Here is an 18,988-nt window from a genome sequence, read left to right as displayed (position 1 = left end):
CACTTCCCTGGGCAACCCATCCCAATGCCTGACCGCTCTTTCTGAGAAGAAATGTCCCCTCATTTCCAACCTAAACGTTCCCTGGTGCAACTTGAGGCCATTCCCTCTAGTCCTGTCACTGGTTATCTGCAAGAAGAGGCCGACCCCGAGCTCCCCACACCTTCCTTTCAGGCAGTTGCAGAGAGCAATAAGGTCTGCCCTGAGCCTCCTCTTCTCCAGACTAAACAACCCCAGTTCCCTCAGCCGCTCCTCATGGGACTTGTGTTCCAGGCCCTTCACCAGCTTCATAGCCCTAAATAAATAAAACTGTGCCACATTTAGGACTGTCCATGAACTGGTTAAAGCACTATCTCTGTTCAGGTAGAAGTAGAGGAAGATCAGGCTGTCCTACCCCAATCCACTGACAGCAGGGGCAGAGTACGACTTCAAGCAATCATAAATCCAACCTCTAACCGGTGAACACGTGCTGTTGCCACAAGGACATTCCTTCCCCAGGTCTTTGTATGCAGTTTCCTCAATTATTTTTAAGGAAAAAAGTTTGTATAGTCACAGTAAGCCTTTCATTTATTATTAGAACAACATCTAAATATTTCAGTTATAAACCTCAGTACTCAGCAAATGACCAGAAGAATTTATCAGCTATCTTGAGAGAATCAAAAATACTTGTCAGTTAACAGAGTGGAAGATGCCCTAGTTGCTTCCCGCTTCCTCTCCCTCTTTGACCCAAGGAAAATCTCCAGCTCAGTGCTGCATCAGCAGACAGAGACCAAAATAAATTAGTAGGGCTATGTGCTGGGATTTCTGATCTAGAAAGATTAAGCCTGCTCTGGCTTCTCATGTCCACTTTCAGCTTGGTATTGCTGCCCTGGCAAAGGGATGATTCTTCATTAAGTTCTCTAAGACATTTATGTCCTATTATTAAATTTGCCAGCTACCAAAATTTCTGAAGCATGCAAGTCTGACTGAGAAAAAGGAAAACTTCAGCAAGAAACAAACAAACAAACAACTCAAATGCAGGTGTCTTGTTCTTTATTAGAAATAACAATTCTTCACCATCCTTCAGCCTTTAGGCTTCCCAGTTCTCATGCTGGAAACAGTAACAAGGCTTCCCCAAAATCACTAGAATACTGTAAAGAGAAAAATGCTGGTAGCTTACAGATAAAGTGGCTATCAAAATGCTTTATACCCATGAAAGCTACTCTTTGCTGTTTTACTGACAGATGATGGTGCCTTCCACATTATATAAACTTCAGCTGAGATTTTCAAACATTTTAAATACATTAGTAAGCTGTTTAATGAGATAGGTAAACATTGCTCAGAGCACTCCTTCTATATACCTTGCTATTATTTGCTTTTCCTGTTCTTTCTACCCTCTGAACTTACTGTCTTTCAGGCTTCATTCTTCTACCTCCCCCCCCTACCTTTTCCTTCTCCGGTTCTAGCCTCCCTCACAGCTTCACGTGTTGTCTCGAAGGAAACAGACAGCTGTATTAGGATTGACATTAACAGAAAAGAAGGATCAGAATACCACATTCAGGAATCGTGATGCTCACAAGCGTGCTGTATCAATACAGTAGTTAAGCTGTTCCCCATCAAGCACTTTTTGTGCCTGTTCTGTGCTTGCTCTTGCAAAAGTTGCCAGTGTAAAGTCATACATGGACACCTACGCTGGCCTGAGAATCAAGTTCCTCAAGCCTGTGAAGGTGCCAGCTGAGTCACACTATTGCAAAATGCATCTCTATTCATACTCCACATTTAGCACTGGAATGTCCTGAATTGTGCAGTTCACTGAATGGAAGGAATTAAATGTTCCCCCCTCCACTGTCAGAGATTATTTGTTTAGATGGTTTTTGTGTCTTGATCTCTACATTCCTGTTAATTTTGGGATGTTAAAATATTTCAAAAATTATCTGCCATGTAACATGTTCAAATCACCAAAGAAAGAATAACTGATGTTGTTTAAATAAGCTCAAACTGTAAACGTGCTTGTGAGTTTTTTCAATTAAAGCTAGTACATTTAGGAACGTGTTGTGAATGCTGCGGGCGTCTGCTGTCTTCCATGGTTACCAACATGTGAGTGAATAACAGAAAGCTGATTCAAACAGAGAAGACTTCTTCCACCAGAATACGTAGAATGAGTCCACAAAAAATAATTTCTGACCACAGCTATCAAAGGCTGCTCACAGTATACACTACTACTACTTGTAGCGCTATTGTGAAAGGATAAATGTCGTTAATGCTAGCCTACAAGTTAGGCTAGATGCTGCAGAATGAATGTGAAATCAAATTCCAGTTGACATGTTAATACAGATTTTTTTTTCTTCCATATGCACAACTGCCACATAAGTAGATATCAAAGCAGCTTTACTTCATAAATACTCAGAGCTTTAATTTAGTTTGGTATCACAAAATATTTTATGATTTCAATACAGAAATCATGATGGGGAAGATTAGGAAGAAACAGTTGTGTGTTAGCTCTAGGATAGCACAAAGATTGGGTAGGCATTTCAGTACCTTGCTATGTAATGGATCCCCAAACTGCAAAAATAAAACTAAAGAATTTGCCACTTTGGCATGCAAGAAGTTAGCATTTGTAAAAACAGAAGTTAGATAGAGATTTTCTGCATTATTCATGATTATTCATGAACCTCAAACCCCTTGATTTTATGGTATTGTATGACAATACAACTGTTGGTAGCAGTAATTATGGTAGCACAATGGCAATTTTCAATTAGATATCTTAATTTTTGTTACCTGTGGCCTCCACCTCTACAATCTTTTCATATAAACGCCTTCCAGAAATAGGAAAAATGAATGCTTTCCTTCTGTTGTATCTATAGCTGGCTTTACAAAAGAAGCCATGTTTGATCTTACTGAAAGCTAGAGCAAAGCTCCTAGCAGAAGGCAAGATTTGGTTCTTAGAGGACAGGCAAACTGTCACTTAAAACTAAATATTATCTTTACTGTAGTTGTGTTTTTTGGAACGTATAGCAGCAAGCACTTTTTTTCCTTTTAAATTAGCCTGTATTATCTCTGACAGCATACAGGGATGAACTAAGCTTAAACAAAGATTTTGCTGAGCTGCTTGTGGACAATAAGTTGAGCCAGAACTGTACAGCTGTATGTTCTTTCTGCACCTTGCTGCACTGTGCTATTAATGCTGCACTGTTAACACATCTCATGTAGATATAACTTGGTGAGTCAATTTGCTCAAAGAACTCAAGTGTTTGCATGACTAAGAACAACTTTCAGTTGTTCACAATGTTTAAGAGACTAAAAGACTCGAAGCAAGTGCATTTTCTTCACAATTCCTAAAACAATCATTCTCCCTCCCAGACAACCTTTTACAAGTGACTATGCATGTGATGAGTGTCATTTTGATTAGATTACCAGTAAAGAGATACGTAGGTGTTCAGCAACTTTCAATTAGCATTTTGCATTCACTTCACTGGGTAAATGACAGAAAAATATGTATAAGAATGCTATTAAATCAGATCAAATTGTATGAAAATTTCAATTCAAATAGTAAAATGCTCTTTGATTATGGTAAAATATTATGCTTTTTAAGTTATTACTTATTGATACTGCTTATTACTTTTGATGCTGTTTTATGGAACAGTACAAGCAATATGCTTTTGCATGTAAGTGTCTTATCTAAGGAAAAAAATAGAGGGCAGATGGTTTCTGGTAGTAATCTGAATGCTATTTCCTTATTTTCTCTCTTCTAAACTCTTTTTTCCAATTTTGCTGTCCAAGGAGTTTTTATGGAGCCGCAGAAATAAAACCAGAGACCTGCCAACAGAAGGATCATTTAAATTCTTCCTCCCTTTACACCACCTAAAATAAAACCATCAGCTGTCTGTTAAATTTACATAAAATGGATTGCAATGTATCCTCAGAGTGTTTTTTCTAAGAAATCCTCCTTTACAAATTATTTGTAAATATAGGCAGAGGAAGCACAGAGGCACTGAGGTAATAGGCAGTGACTGATACACTCCAGTTTACAAGTTCATGAAGGAGGAGGAAGCCAGTGAACGCTGGTCAAAGATTCTGCATTGCCATGGACCGAACTAACAGCTATGAGGTAATGTACAGATTGCCTGTGCACATGATTCAGAGCCAGATTTCTTTCCAGGGAAGACTTCTAAACTTAGAACAAAAAAAAAAAAAGCCATATCTCCCAAAAGCATAGTTTGAAGGTGTTTATGGATACAGTTGAAATACTGTTATTTTTTCTTGAGGTGTTCTGTATGGAATTATCTTTAGATCTAATGTAAATAGGAACATTAAAAACAACACTGATTTTGACTAAGTTGTTGTCAGTAAGGCAGTTAAAACACGGGATACGCTGAGCGGCTCTCAACAAGTGAGGTAAAGACATAGCACTCAAGATAAAACGTGTTGACTACTGTCTCGTACATACAGCTTTCCCAGTGTTTCATGAACAAAGCAAAGCACATCAGGTGGGATCAGAGTGCTGTCTGACTTTTAACTAATAAAACCATCTTTCAAGAGAACTGACTTTTTTTTTTTTTTCCAGGCTGGGGAAGTCCCGATCTGATGAGTGTTTTCAGCTAGAAAGCAAGAGAACTCAGTGGACAAGGCAACTTCTTTTCTATGCTCTCCTTAGATAACAAGTAGGGACAATGCTGCCCAAAGAGACCCAGATCATCCCAGAACCACCAGGCGCCCACAGGATACCAAGTGAAACAGATGCTGGAATGCACTTTTCCAACTCTTCATTTACAGATTCTCAAGACTAAGTTATGTTACAGACATGATCCTTTAGGGACTTCTTTTCTTTTGGGGGATGGAAGATAGGGTGGAAACAAACAAAGAGCTGTTAACATAGGGATGGAACAGTTACCTGAGAACACTGAAGTTTACTCCAGAGCAACCTTGCTTCTTTGTAGATGACCATACTGGGTCTTCACAAGTAGGGGAAAGATTTGAAGAGCATGTGCATAGTCTACATTTCCCATAGTTGTGGCTAAGGACATAGGACTTCATCACATCACAACACTGAACCGCTTCATTTAGTTCACTAGCTACAAAAAGCATGAAACAAATCTAAGAGCAATCAGTCAATTTAACATTGCAAAATTCCACTGAAGATACACAACGTATGGTATTTAATAATGAGGCACACGCGTCATCGTTGTTGGTTAGAGAAACTTTGCTAATCCAAAGAAGGAACCATACAGTATAACAGAGCCCAGATTTCTGTCACATCAGTCTAACTTTAGGGGATATTAGTTATATACATCATAAACATACACACACTTTTACATACAAGACTTGTTTATTACTCTACCCCACTCCTGCTAGAAGCACTGACTTCCACGACTGAACAACTAAAGAAGAGAGCTATGCTACACAAAAGCAACTCTCAAAACCAACAACAAGCCAGAAACATTTACTGGTCTTATCTTACAAGAAAAGTAATAAGTAAGCTAAGTACCATCTTCATGGAGCATATGATATAACCTGGAAGATGTAATTATATCCAGGAATTGCAGAACATTGACGTACCACTGGTAATTTCTATTAAACCGCGCACTTCAGCTGCAATATTTTGAATGTTAACATCATGAAAATTAGTTAGGATTCATCTGTGCTCACACGTGATTTTGCTGAATTGTCATGAGTTGTCTTCTCTTTAGGTGCATTCCACATATTTATTTGCCTGCTTTCTTCTCTTATGGAAGGTAGTGACATACATGCTATATAACCAAAAGCTGACACAGTTGTTTTTGCTGGAGGAAAAATGGCCAAGGAGAAAGAACACTGCCTCTTCACTGGCAGGAGCTGAGATTTTTGTTGTTGTTTTCTTACCACGTATTTTGAAGTAGTGCAAACCTTCCAGCTACAACTGTGAACAATTTACTCAAGTTTGCCATCTGTTTTGGTGTCTTCCTACCTGACTTTTTTTTTTTCAGATGGGATTTTAAACACTAAAACCTACAGAACTTCCAAGCTACTATATACCTAGAAATGCTTAGAAAACTACTTCATAGGCAACTCTAAGTACACTTTAGCAAATCACAAGAGGAGGCATCACTCCAATAACATGATTTTATAATGACAACAATAGGATATTAAAAATATCAGAAGCAAGTGACATTTTAACATCTGATAGTAGTCCTCAGTGCTGAAGCATCCGTGTCCTTTCTCTTTCTTTCTCCACCTAATTACATCATGGTTGTAAACCACTTCTTTTTAGCTACCACTGGTGCTTCCCACACCAGGACTCAGGACTGCCTGGTACACTCGTGGACTGCATCGAAGATTTGCTTATGTGACTTACAGGGGAAAGAGCTCATTAAGGGCTCTCATGACCTGCAGTTTTTATACAACAAAATGATTCTCAGTATTAACTACCACCTTCTGGCTACAAATACCAAGCAGAACATGTTTTGCAGATGGGAGCTGGTGACCTAGGAGTGTCCTCAGAGGAAAGAATGAGCACACTTCAAAATATTTTCTGAGCTTACGATAGCCATTTGCTTGATACGTTCATTTCTAGTGTAAGTGAAATTCTGGACGTGGTATCATGTTTTTGCCTCAGAAGTGATCGGTTTTGTAACACCACTCACTGAAGATATTGAACAGTTGAATGCATTTCCCACTACCAGTACGTTTTTTCTGTCTGCAGAGAAGTTTCTGTGAATAAAGAGGTTAATTTTACAAGCAGTGAAGTAATAGACACTAACTCAAACTAACAGATTACTTAACATGTGCTTAGCTCACCTGTTTAAGTACATTGAAATTGATAGCAAGCTTCCTTTTTTAACAAAGAGAGATAAAGATGGATATGTGGTTGTAGACACTGCTGGATTTGGGCAAGCATTACTGCAATGCGAAGCATATCAGACCAAGAAAAATCCTAACTATATCATACAAATTAGTTATTCTCTAAGTCAAGTACTTACACACTGTGCAAAAAAATATTTAATTGTCCTGTTAGACTGCTTCTGTCCTACTTCCTGGCATGCTAAGTTTACCTGTAGGTTAAAGAAGGACATACTCAAACTTAATAAACCTATCTATTATATGAGTTCATTCACATAACCAGGCTGTAAGTATCTTGGACTTAAAGTCCCTCAAGCATTACCTTCCAAAGGAAGATACTTAACAGAAAAATTGGGTAATTCAAGTACGAAGCTTAAGACCACTCATAAAAGAATTATTTGGTTTCAATCCTTTCAGTATTTGAGTATTTTCAGTATTTAGAGAATTGAGGCTTTTTTCATGTTAGGGAAGTTTGCATTAATAGTGCTGCCATGTGGTATAAGATCAAATTCAGCAGTAATAAATTCTAGTCCACATCAATGTCAAAATTATATCCTGAAGTTCCACACTCTAATCACAGTAGAATGAATTCACGTCACGTAGTCAGTCTCTGAGTTTATAGCCAATGGCTGATAATGCAAAATGGAAGTTTCAGAGTGCTAGCGTAAGGAAAATGCTCAGACAGTTGTCCTGAAAGCAGTTACCTTCTGGCTAGCTACCACAACTCTCTTAAATGTTTTCCCGAGCACCCCTGACTCCTAACAAACAGGTGCACCAGACATATATAAGAGCTACAACGTAGCTTAAAGTTTTGCACAAATTGTACTTTTTTTTTTTAATCTAGGTTTACTAAACTGGATCAGACTTCTATCTAGTTCAGTAACCTGCTTGACAAAAAAGGCTTCAGAAGTTAACTCACGTATTACTTAACCATGAATAAATCAATAACTCTTATATAATTCTTTTGAACCAATATAAAAATTTTAAACAAATCTTTGTTAAAACGTTAACTTGAATAAGTTAACTAACTCCTACAACTTCTTGTTACCATGAATTAAATTTATGTATGTAATATGGAAAAAATGTATTTTTTTTTTCATTTTTAATTTCATGCACACTTTTAGGCTTTTTTTTTCCATCTGTATTCATTGAAGCAGAATAATACAATATTCCATTTTTATTTTCAATTGCACATCACTTTTAATCTTCAGTGAAGATAGTGCAATATTTCAGTTAACCCAATACAGGTTTGGGTTAAAGGCAGCATATGATGTGAATTTACACTGATAATTCAGAACAGAAAATATTTTGTGGCTGCCACCACGAGGCAACAGCATGTATTGCTATTGTCTGAATAAAGCTGGAACTGAGTAATCAAATTTCATTATATTCTGCACACAACACTTTCAACAAGTCACTGAGTTGCACAGATTTTAAAAAGGTGCTTACAGGTTTAAAGCCTTAAAGCATTATGTATGCTCCAGTCAAAAACTGAAATGTGTCAGCATTCTTGCAGGCTGCATTATAATAAATTGAACTGCAACTTTGCATGAAGAGTTATAAATTAATAGCATTTCTGAAACCAGGTCTCCACCTTTCCGAATAAGGAAGGTTACTTACTGCAATGCCATCTAGTGATAGGATTTTTAAATGTGGGAAGGCATCCTCCATCTCTAGATGTATTGGAGGTCCCCCACTCCCTGCCATCCGGGGATCAGGTACTTACAGTCTACAGGAGCAATCCACTAGAAGGTTGTGATTTTTTCCCTGCTTAGATCTACGGCAATCTGGAGCTTGCTCAGCCTGTTGCACCCTGCTCATAGGCTTTTGTTATTTTTCTTCCTGCAATAGTCCAACCAAAGTAAATACATTAAAATACCATGCTTGTAACTTCTTTTACTGCTCTGAGTAACTATCAGAAGCTTTTGTTGTATTTTTCCATTAATTTTAAAAGGAGTTTAATCAATATCATTTTTACAAATATTGTAAATCTTATTGTTTAAATTTCCAACATTTTACAGACATATGCTCTCAAAATGTGATAGATAGTATTAACAGCATTGTATGAAATAGCAGAGCAAAGTTAATCTAACACATACCCACAAGTTCTCCGAAGTAAAATACATATTGACATACTTCTTGGCATTCTGAAGGAAACAAATTTAAAAATGCCTATAACACAAAATGTGGCAGACTTCACCCTATCTGACAATGAATAAGTAAAGTCTTTTAAAATGATTCAGTTTTAAAGGCTTACATCAGTTAGATATTGCTTAGAGCATTGCTTATATATCATGGTAGCATGAAGCGTACAGAATAATTTTTTAATGCTTCTGCAAGTATCATTTATTTGTAAGAAATGCAAATCTGAATGAAATTAGCACTCTTTTCTAGCCAGATGCAAACCCCTGTTATACATACAGACTGAATCAATACAAACTGGATGCTACACAGATGGAACATAAATGAAGATCTGTATGGACAGCATGAAAGCCTCAAGAACCAGAATCTGTCATCCTTACAACAAATAGGATGTGAGTTTAATGCAATGATGGCCCCTTGATTGAAAAACCTTGCAACTAATTGCTTCCTACCATGACTTTAACAATCTGGACACCAAAGAATTCTCACTTGCAGCAGCTGGGTTATCTACAGGGTAAAGCATTCTCAGCAGTGGCAGCAAATTCTGCATCAAATACACAGATACAAATCTTTCCATGCTCCACTGTCAGACTGTACAGAAAAATCTTTAAGTAATATTAAATGTAACAGAAATTGCTTTAGAGAATCATATGAATGCATATTACGCTAGTTATTCACAGTACTACCCTTTCTCTTCAAATTTCCTTAATTTTATTTTTAAAATGCTGATGTTTTTATTGGTCTTAATTGGGCAATTTCTTCCACTAATCATCTGGGATTTATCAGTGAGAAAAGCATCCTATGCTGTTCAAGGCTACTGTGATTTCTGTGCAAGGCTACTGTGATTTAGAGCCCAGATTATCTCGCAATATTGAAAGAGCCTTGGCGTTAACAGCAAGTTGTCAGTACAACTTCCAAGGTTACTCAAGAAAATGATGCAAGTACATGTTCTTAGGCAAGCTGAGAAAAGAAACTATCCAATTACTCCAGGAAAATCTGGGTCAGCCTAAAGCTATGTTGTATTAGCAACTGTTGGGGTCCAACAGCCCTAGAATCCCACACTATTTTCCTTTCCTCTGAAAAGGGTGCTCTCAAATCAACTCTATTACTAGCACTAGATTAAACTTCAAGTGTAACACTTCTAAGAGATTTTGTACTGCCAGTTGCATCATCAGTCCATTGTGCTTAAATATGCAGATTTCAAGCAGTATTTGACAATTTAAAGACATTAAAGTCTGTAACCAGCCATTAAAAACTAGAGCTTTTTTACTCCACAGGCATTCTTTGGGATTTGAGAGTAGAGGTTGTGAGATACAGCTACACGCACCTCCATGAAATAAACTGTCATGGAGTACTGAAACATGTTAACCCCCAAATAATAAAATAGTTATGAGGCCTACAGATAGTAGGTGCCAAATGGTGCTAGAGTTACGCTTCTCCAAGAAGGCATCTCTACTTCTCTATTCATGCTTGTACATCCGGCCCTGAAACAAAGACAAACTCTGTGACACATTTGTTCTCTAGGTCTGCAGAGCCCCTTTTTCACCTAGCAAAAAGGTGATATTCTTCCCTTCAGGGAATGCTGCAACAGAATTAAAACATGTACTCACCAACACGTCACATTCAAATCTGCCACAAAGATCAGTGTATCCAACAACTTCTACGAGAAGCCAGTACTTAGTTATCTACTTACTGTAAAAACTAACTGTATATTTGTGAACATAACTACTAAGCTCATTACAAGAGGCACTGTTGGTATTCTGAGCCCTCTTTTAATATTTTTTCTTTATGCACTCTTAAATTTGCTCCTTGGACTGTATTCTTTGAAGAGCTCCTTTTGAATCCTACAACTTGGAAAGGTAACTATGTAACAAGGAAAGAAACAGCTGAAAGGAAAATCAGTTTTGTTTTTTTTTTTTTAATTCAAACCACTCATTTATTTCTTAAACTATTACAAATGTTATTTTAGGCAAAAGTGACAGAGAAGGTTTTCTACCCACACCAAAGAAGTCAATGTATGATTAGTACCTTCATCAAGAAAGTTTGGTTTCAGTATCAATACCCAATTGGTCATGGACCATGTTTGTCTGATGCTGTAGACTAATGCAATTAGTCTACTGTAATTAATGTAGCTATACCAATTTATACCAGCTTTCACAAATATTTGTGAATCAGATTACACCAGTCTTCCAAAACACTATCTTAGGATAAGCCTCAGTATTTCCCAGGTTCAACTCTTCAAAATCAATGAGCAATAAAGCCTGCCTTGGGGAATTACTAATCGTAGGTTATGACTGTCACAAGCAACCACGTCATAAGATTTCTTTCATAAACTGAACGCACAGTTATCTTCCTCCTCTCCTAATTCACTGGCAGCTGGTTCCAAAAACCTTGGTGCTCTGAAGGGTAAGACTTCCTCCCAACATTGGAGAGATTTCAGGAATGCATTCAGTGCACGCAACTTTTCTTCAAGTCCAAGTTAATTTAAAGAAAGAAAAAAAAACAGTTCCAGGTGAAACACAGTCTTTTCCTTTTTTTTTTTTTAAATACAAATATATCTAAAAAGGCCATTTCAGTGCCTTATTTCATTTACTTTACACAGTCTGCCTGCTTACTAGAAGCATGTTCCTTCATTACATCAAGGATTATTCTCCAGACACCTCTTCTTTTCCCAAGCATTATTAAGGGTCCTTCCCAAAATATTTTTTGTTAGTTTAACTGTATGGATCAACTCTTTTTGTCTCAAAAATTTTTGTTTCCCCTGATTCTGTGTTAGCCTTAAAATACTCCTGGTATGAGCCGGTAAGGCACTGCAGTAGTGTAGCGCTTCCAGTCCTTCCCATATTTGCTGAAACAACGGTGTTCATCCCTAATGCAACGGTGAGTCAACAGAATAGTCATATAAATGATGTAGAAATAAGGCAAGACGTGTTCAAACCCACAAGTCAGGCAGTAGGCCAGGGAGCCCATCAAATCTCCTGTGTAGTTAAAATGGCGTGCCCAGCCCCAAAATCCTGAGGTCATCAGCTTGCTGTAGTACTTGGTCCCATCCACAGACATGTAGGAGCACTCAATGTATTCTGGCTTCTTCCCCCATATCCTGCAGTTGCCGTTTGTACGCCGGAAGAGATCTTTCTGGTGGTTCGTCATTCTGAAGATATAATAGCCTACCAAGCCCAACATCAAGACCCCTATGGCACTGGCTGTGCTCAGCTGCACAGGGTGGTAAACCAAATATAAACCCTGGGGAGCAGAAAAGAGACAATCAGTGCTTCCCTTTAAAAACATGCTTAGGATGCCAGACTAATTCCTTGACCTCCAGTGACTGCGAACGGAGGGGAAAAAAAAGTACCAGTAAAACTATGGAATATTTTCAGAAAATATTTTCTGCTTCCTACATTGCCTCTGTCTCTCTTTCCAAAATTGCATTTCATAGTACAAACAAGTATAAGGGAGAAGTCATGAAGATGCAGACTAAATGAGGTAGGGGAAAATAAAACCACACACACAAAAACACCCAACATCCAGGAATACAGAAAGGGCCTGAAAGGATTTAGAAAAAATATACAGACACAACAGTGTCAGAAAGGGATACAAAAAATGGAGAGGAAAAGACGTCAATTCCATGCAGGGACAGTAGGCTCTACTACAAGCGTACTGCTATAAGAATATTACAACTGTTAGTTAGCATTCAAACCATTAAGAAAGAAATTAAGATACAAATCATTCTGCTGGGAAGAGCAGTTCTGGAAGGTTTCCTTCATTTTAGACCAAACATCTATAGTACCACACTTTTACCTGCAGAGTGTAGAGGTAAGGCAACCAAACACAGTCTCCCCAGCCCAAGTACCATCCAAAATGATCATGGCAGATATCAATCGTTTTCAAATACCAGGCTTCATTCCAGAAAAAGTCCAAAACATAAATACCCTGAAACAGAATGATTCTACTTTAATAACACAGTGCTGTCACCTGTCATCCTGTCTACCAGTAACAACCTAATCTTTTGTTCTGTCTTAAAACAAAATCTCAAAGCTGATGTGTTTTCATTTTAACACTTCAAAAAATAAAGGCATTAAGAGGAACATACCATGTACAGCAGAGATCTATAATACAACTGTATAGCTAAAGCAATAGTAAGTAATACAGAACAGTATTAACCAAAATAAATTAGCATATGGAGAATAGATGCATTACCTAAGGACGTACACTTAAGAAATGCACTTGCATTTTATTGCTCCTGCCCCTCAGAGAGTAGGAACAGAGCTTCTGTTAAGTAGGCTCCCATTTATACATATGAATAAATTCAAACTATTAGTTGTATTTATTACTTTGGGGTCTCCTCAGGAGAAAACATAGCACTGGAGTGGCTATTTTTAGGTGTTGGAGACATCTGCATTTCTGCATATCTTGAGGAAAATAAATAAATAAATAATGCAAAGCTCTGCACTCAAAAAAAAACCTGCCCCAATCGTGCTCCAAGTAAAGCCACAGAATGTTGTCATTGTTCTCTCTGGATTCAAGATCAAGCTAGAACATAGGCTCAGAAAAATCTCTCTTAATTTAAGCCTATACTGAAATCTGCTGGCGCAGGCATAACTATGCCAGTGGTAGCACACTGGATTATTCACAGTGACATGCTGAATGAATGAAAGTGTCCAAAGAAGCAAGTCCCAAAGCATCAACACTGAATGACATTGTTCAGGCCAGGAAGAATAATTTAAGTTTGGTTTCAATGCAAGAACTTTTTCCTACTTTAATACTAGTTTATTTCCAAACTGGTAACTTGTTTTCCTCCTCCAAATTTACCTGCAGGACATTGACGAGGATCATGGAGTTGGTTACTTGACCATACAGCTCCTGTTGTTTAGCAGCATAGGAAAGGTTAATCAGAGTCCAGGCTACAATACCAGGGCGTCCATTGAAGAACAGCTTGAAATCAAACCACTTTCCTATTCGAGGGTTAAATTCAATCCCCATCATGTAGTCGTAAAAGAAGTTGCCAGTGAATTTGCTAGAAAGCATAAAAGATTAAAAATTTATATTGTTATAACAAATACACATAGTTAGTATTCTGACTATACATTTCAGATCATCTCCTAAGGGGCCTGATATAACAATAAAAAATTGTAAGACCATGTAATGCAATATAAGGTAACAATTGATTAAACTAAAGTATTACAGTACAAGAGATAAATTGTAGCTTCAGAGGCATCGTGTTTAAACTTGCTATCACTTCTCAGGAGTCCAACTATAACCTTATTTGTTAGTCATAAATAAAACAGATGCATCCATGACACCAAGGATGCCACAGTCACACGACATGCAGCATGAAACACAATGGATGGTGCATGTCTTAAAGTAAAGAACCACAGTTCTACATTACTATATGTCTGATTTCCTTGTAGGCTCTTATTAAAGCAACATACCAGTCTTTGGCATTAGTAGGGAAAAAGTAGCCTTTTATCATTGCAAATGTGGAAACTACATATCCCAGGATATTAGCACACCACAGGAGAGGAATCCAATTGTCAAAAATGATGGTAGGCGAGAACCAGTGGAAGTAATAGGCATTTGCAAACCAAAGTACGTGGGTTATGATCCAAGCCTGGAGTCCATTGATTTCATACTTATTCACTACACCTGAAGTAGGAAGGAAAAAAAAAATCAGTATTATTGATATTACATTAGTACAGTTATTAATAAGGATATGCATACAATAGCCATGTCAATCAAGTGCTCATGGAGTGACCTACCCTCCTTACCTCCCTTGAATGTCGTCCTCCTAGTTAAGTATCTTGCGGCACTTTTCTGAGTTTCATTAGATTCTGCCGCAACCTGTAGGCTAAGATTTTTCTTAACTCTCTTCACAAAAGGGTGGATTTGTAATCTCACTTACAATCAGCCAAGCTCTCAAGGTATCCTCTGTCACACTTAGCCCACATCACACATTCTGCTCAAGTCTTGCAGGTTAACTTGGCTCAAATAGATGTGACTGCATTGTCAGATTCTAGCAATAGTCTGCTGTTGATTTAAAGCACCAAAATTATCAGTCTGTATTTTTCCACTGCTGATATTGTCCTTGCTGTATTTTACTTAAGTATGAACAGATCACCTAATTACATGATAAATAGCTTTTTAAGAGAGAGAAGTTCTGTAATTTATTCTAAAAGAAGATGAATATTGCTTTGTTTGACTGTTTGAAATAAGCATATTGAAAGTGAAAACATTTATGTCCACCTTTCCTGCAGGTATGTACAGATTATTAAGGACTAAATAAAGAAATACTATAATTGAGAAAGAGTGTGATTATGTTGTGGTACATCCAAAGAAATAACTTACCAGCAGGAGTGACAGCACCTTCTTGTACACCTCCTACATATCCAGGAAGAAACTTGTGGCAGAAGTCAGGAACAAACACATACAAAATCACCTAGAAGTGAGGGAACATATTAACAGCAAGAAAACAGACATGACAAAACCCAAAAAAGTTCCATATACATACCAAAGACAACAGTCAGTTTCAAATAGATAAGCAAATATCATAAGATTAGCTGTTGTGATTTTAGACCAGTAATATGTCCAAGCTACAGAACAATTTTAAAGATGCCCTTCATATATGGTTGTAAGCCTTTTTTGGCTGAGAGGGAAGACAGTTTCTAGTTGGATTTGGGTCCTTATCCTTTAATTTTAAAACATTACACTTAAGTAACTTTCCAATTTGGAAAACGTTAGCAGTAGTTTGCTAAGTTTGAAGATATTTTACCAAAAAAAAAAAAATCACAAATAAACATTCTTTTAGAGTTTGTTTATAGAAAAATACATCCCTCCTGCAGTTATTTTAAATAAATACACAATAAGTACTATCATAAAGTATATCAGTATTTTTGTTATATGGTCGGTTTAGCTTAACCACATCATCTTAGACTCTTGTAGATGTCATTCATCTACAGCATCTGAATTTATATTGTATTAAATACTTATATCACAGAGTTATCTGTGAGAACAAGCAATACCGAGATTGATCTCGCTGCATTATCCTGTCCTGACTCACTGCCACACCCAATGATTTAGCATGGTATTATATGAGACTCAACAGAAAGAACAGCACTTGTGAGGCAACCTTCTTTCACTGTAAGACCAGAACTGGTATCTTGAGTGCTTAAAACCTATATAATCTCTTAGTAATTCCTCAAATTTTCATCTGACAGACTATTTTGCCATTATGTAAAAAAAAAAATATGGTATTCCAGTTAGTTCTACCCTTCTTTCATCTGAAGGATAGATACATGCTTGTACACACACACACACAACTAGATTGTAATTCAATAATATACCTGGAAGGCAACCCAAATAATATAGATGCCAGCAGCTGTATAGGTCAGTGTAGGAGTCTTGTTCCAGATGTCAGACAGATGTTTATTCCTCATGAGCAAGTCAATGAGCGGATCAGTCAGAGAGCACTGGTACTGGTCACAGGACATTATGAAATAATACACAATAAGTGGTGCGAACATGAGCAGGAAAAGGATGCTTGCCAAGGAAAACCAGTCTACCTCCCTGTAATCCAAAACAGAACATTTTTTTTCAGCTTTCAGTTACGACAGCAGTTCTGATTAAGTCAAGCAATTTTATTTTTCAGTGGTCTTTTTAGACTAACTGGATGAAAACGGAAAATATTTTTAGAGCACATACGTTTCTTTGGGTCAAAGAGTGACAGGAAGTTTAGCATGTTACATACTTTACCACAAACTGTTATAAACCAATGCTAGTTAATCAGAGCAACAGAACAGATAACATCTCCCCTCCAAAAAGCACACTATTATTACAGTCTTCACATGTTTGATAGAAGTCACAGGTACTACTGGTAAAGCATTCAGTTGGAGGTGGTAATAGAATCACAATACCACGCAAAGCTTGGAAACACAGATGAGATAGACCCTCAACAGCCAAGAGCTGAACATGCTCCAGCACCACTGCCTGTGGTAAGAAACCATATGGACACCCGCTGCTGTTTTCAGCTGCAGTACAGTACTCCACTAATATTTGCACCACACTCTAACAACAGGAATATGGGCCATAAACCTTGCTGCTGCACGTGGTGTCAGCTGGCAGTACCACAGGCAGATGCCTATTTTCCAAACTGCAGCAAATATTTTGTTTAGCCTTTGAAGAAACTACAAATTTCACTGAATATTATGGTTTGTTTTTCATTTTGCAAGAAGGGTTGTATTTTAACCCAAGCCATCTGGCAAGCTCCATATTTAAAAACCTTGAGGAACTCTTCTTTGGCACCTGTTACTATAGCTCATTAACCAGGAGCTTTCAACGTTAGGTCAATGCACCCATGTTTTAAAAACAGAGTGAAGATTAAAAAGAATGTAACATCTGTAAGAGTACGTAAGAACTGATTTGAAATACAGTGACTAATTAGGGTCATCAGCTTCTCTCACCATGCTCTTCCCCACTGGACTTGAGAAGCTTGAGTATCATTTTGGATGTTTTTGTGGTTTCGTTCTTCAGATTTTTTCTCCTTGTGGGCTGCCATGGCGTTGTCTGTGAAAGAAAATATTCATGCTGTTACTCCAGCTTGTTCTCAATAGGTCTTTTGGCTCTATTGAAAAGAAATACTAGTTATTAAAAACAATTAAATAGCTTTCAATTACGAGAAATTTGGGAGTGAAGAAGAGGAAAGAAAAAAAAAATCTTTCCTAAATCCTTCTGTCCTGGCCTGGCCTCATCCCCAAGGCCATCCCAGGTCTGTGTCTGACGCTGGTTCCCTTCATCAGGCCTGACCCTGACCTTCATCCCTTGGCTGATGGCCCGGCCCGGCCTTGGCCCAGCTGCATCACCACGGGCCTGCCTGGCAATCACGGAACGTGGCCCTGACCTACTGACTGACTTCCCTCGGTTATCAGAAGTGCTAACCGCCACCTTATGTTTCAGCAGAGACATGTAAAATACTGTCAGAGGCAGACATTTGGCTGAGATGTGAGACAGAAGCCGTCTCATTCCAGGTGTAAATGCTTCCACGACAAGGTTTGTAATGCAAGTAAAGCACTAATCTAAAGACAATGCTATCGAGCATGTTCAAGAGAAGATAGACTGAAGAGACTTACTGTACCAACGTCAGAGTGCAGAAGTTTAGTCCAGTTAGTGGTGTCAGTTTTGCTTTACAATAGTACTTTTGCCAAGACAGAAAGGCTCTTAACCAGGAAGCATCAGTCAGAAGAATTTTGGCTGGATGAAGCCTTTGAAGTTATTCAATTCAGCCCCACCTATCTGTGCTGTGAGCAGGGCCAGCTTAGACCAGAGTGCCCAGTTAAGTTTCGCATATTTCCAAGGATTCCCCATGATTTGTCAGTCTTACTGAGAAAGCAGGCCTCTTCTCTAAGAGAGAAAATAAATCCTAGGCTGAGGCTTTTCATGGCATTTAGATTTGTTCAGGGCTCCTATGTAACCAACAGCCCGGTCACTCTGCAGAGCTGTGAATGGGATTTGAGAACTGCTCAGCCTGCTGAGCACTTGCAAAAACCCTGCCCGCAGCTGGCAGCACCTGGGGGTTTGTGCAAGCCCCCCCCCGAGTTATCAGTAATCCCACCAGACAGCGCAGAAACACGGTGACCAACCCGTTACTAAAACTGTAAGCGGCTAAATGATAAAGAACAGCCTTCAGCCAGGCTGCATGTGGGATCCACGCCTTCCCCCCTGCTTACAGCTGCCATCAAGATTCGCCTTTCTACACAGCGGCCTGAACAACCGCCCGCCCAAGCCCACCCTAGTCTGAGGTTCCTGCTCCCCTTCCCACACCCCCTTCCCAGCTCCTCAGTCACCCGCCCACCGCGAGGCGGCCGCGGGCACCCACCTGCAGGCAGCGGCCGCCGGCCCTTCCCCACCTCACCTCACCTCACGCGGCTCCCGCCGAGCCGGGCCGAGCCCCCCAAGGCGCCTCGGCCCCCTCCCCAAGCCCAGCTCGGTCCCGCCCCCTCCTCGCCGCGCCGGCCAATCGGCGCCGCGCTCCCTCCCGCCCCGCGCCACCCCATTGGCGGAGCGC

At 38.8% G+C, this 18,988-nt stretch overlaps 1 protein-coding gene across 4 annotated transcripts; it reads right to left on the bottom strand.

The window, feature by feature from the left end:
* Nucleotides 1–10,836: 10,836 nt before the first annotated feature.
* Nucleotides 10,837–18,934, bottom strand: DHCR7 (7-dehydrocholesterol reductase). Of its 4 annotated transcripts, XM_083838480.1 has the most exons (9): nt 18,800–18,892; nt 18,054–18,324; nt 17,388–17,490; nt 16,272–16,494; nt 15,277–15,367; nt 14,364–14,577; nt 13,744–13,948; nt 12,733–12,864; nt 10,837–12,177 (listed from the first exon to the last, which is right to left on the bottom strand). In XM_083838480.1, the coding sequence occupies exons 3-9, from the start codon at nt 17,480–17,482 to the stop codon at nt 11,713–11,715; spliced, it is 1,425 nt and encodes a 474-aa protein (XP_083694606.1). In that variant the 5' UTR covers nt 17,483–17,490; nt 18,054–18,324; nt 18,800–18,892; the 3' UTR covers nt 10,837–11,712. The 4 variants fall into 4 exon arrangements, with proteins under 4 accessions (XP_083694606.1, XP_083694605.1, XP_083694604.1 ...); XM_083838479.1 differs by lacking the exon at nt 18,054–18,324 and having other exon boundaries at nt 18,841–18,934; XM_083838478.1 differs by lacking the exon at nt 18,054–18,324 and having other exon boundaries at nt 18,800–18,919.
* Between the last annotated feature and the right edge of the window lie 54 nt (nt 18,935–18,988).

The sequence above is a fragment of the Anser anser genome (genome assembly GCF_964211835.1).
Source record: "Anser anser genome assembly, chromosome: 5".
NCBI classification, from domain to species: Eukaryota; Metazoa; Chordata; class Aves; order Anseriformes; family Anatidae; genus Anser; species Anser anser.
Note: the sequence above shows the minus strand (reverse complement) of the source record. Positions and strands in the feature narration are given on the sequence as shown.

Excerpts from the sequence above, each read along its gene's own strand:
- DHCR7 (XM_083838479.1), bottom strand. The coding sequence starts at position 17,482 with ATGGCAGCCCACAAGGAGAAAAAATCTGAAGAACGAAACCACAAAAAC. Across the intron at positions 16,495-17,387 it reads GTCCAGTGGGGAAGAGCATG|GGAGGTAGACTGGTTTTCCT; the intron begins GTGAGAGAAGCT and ends TTTGGATTACAG. Across the intron at positions 13,949-14,363 it reads CCTACTAATGCCAAAGACTG|CAAATTCACTGGCAACTTCT; the intron begins GTATGTTGCTTT and ends TATGCTTTCTAG.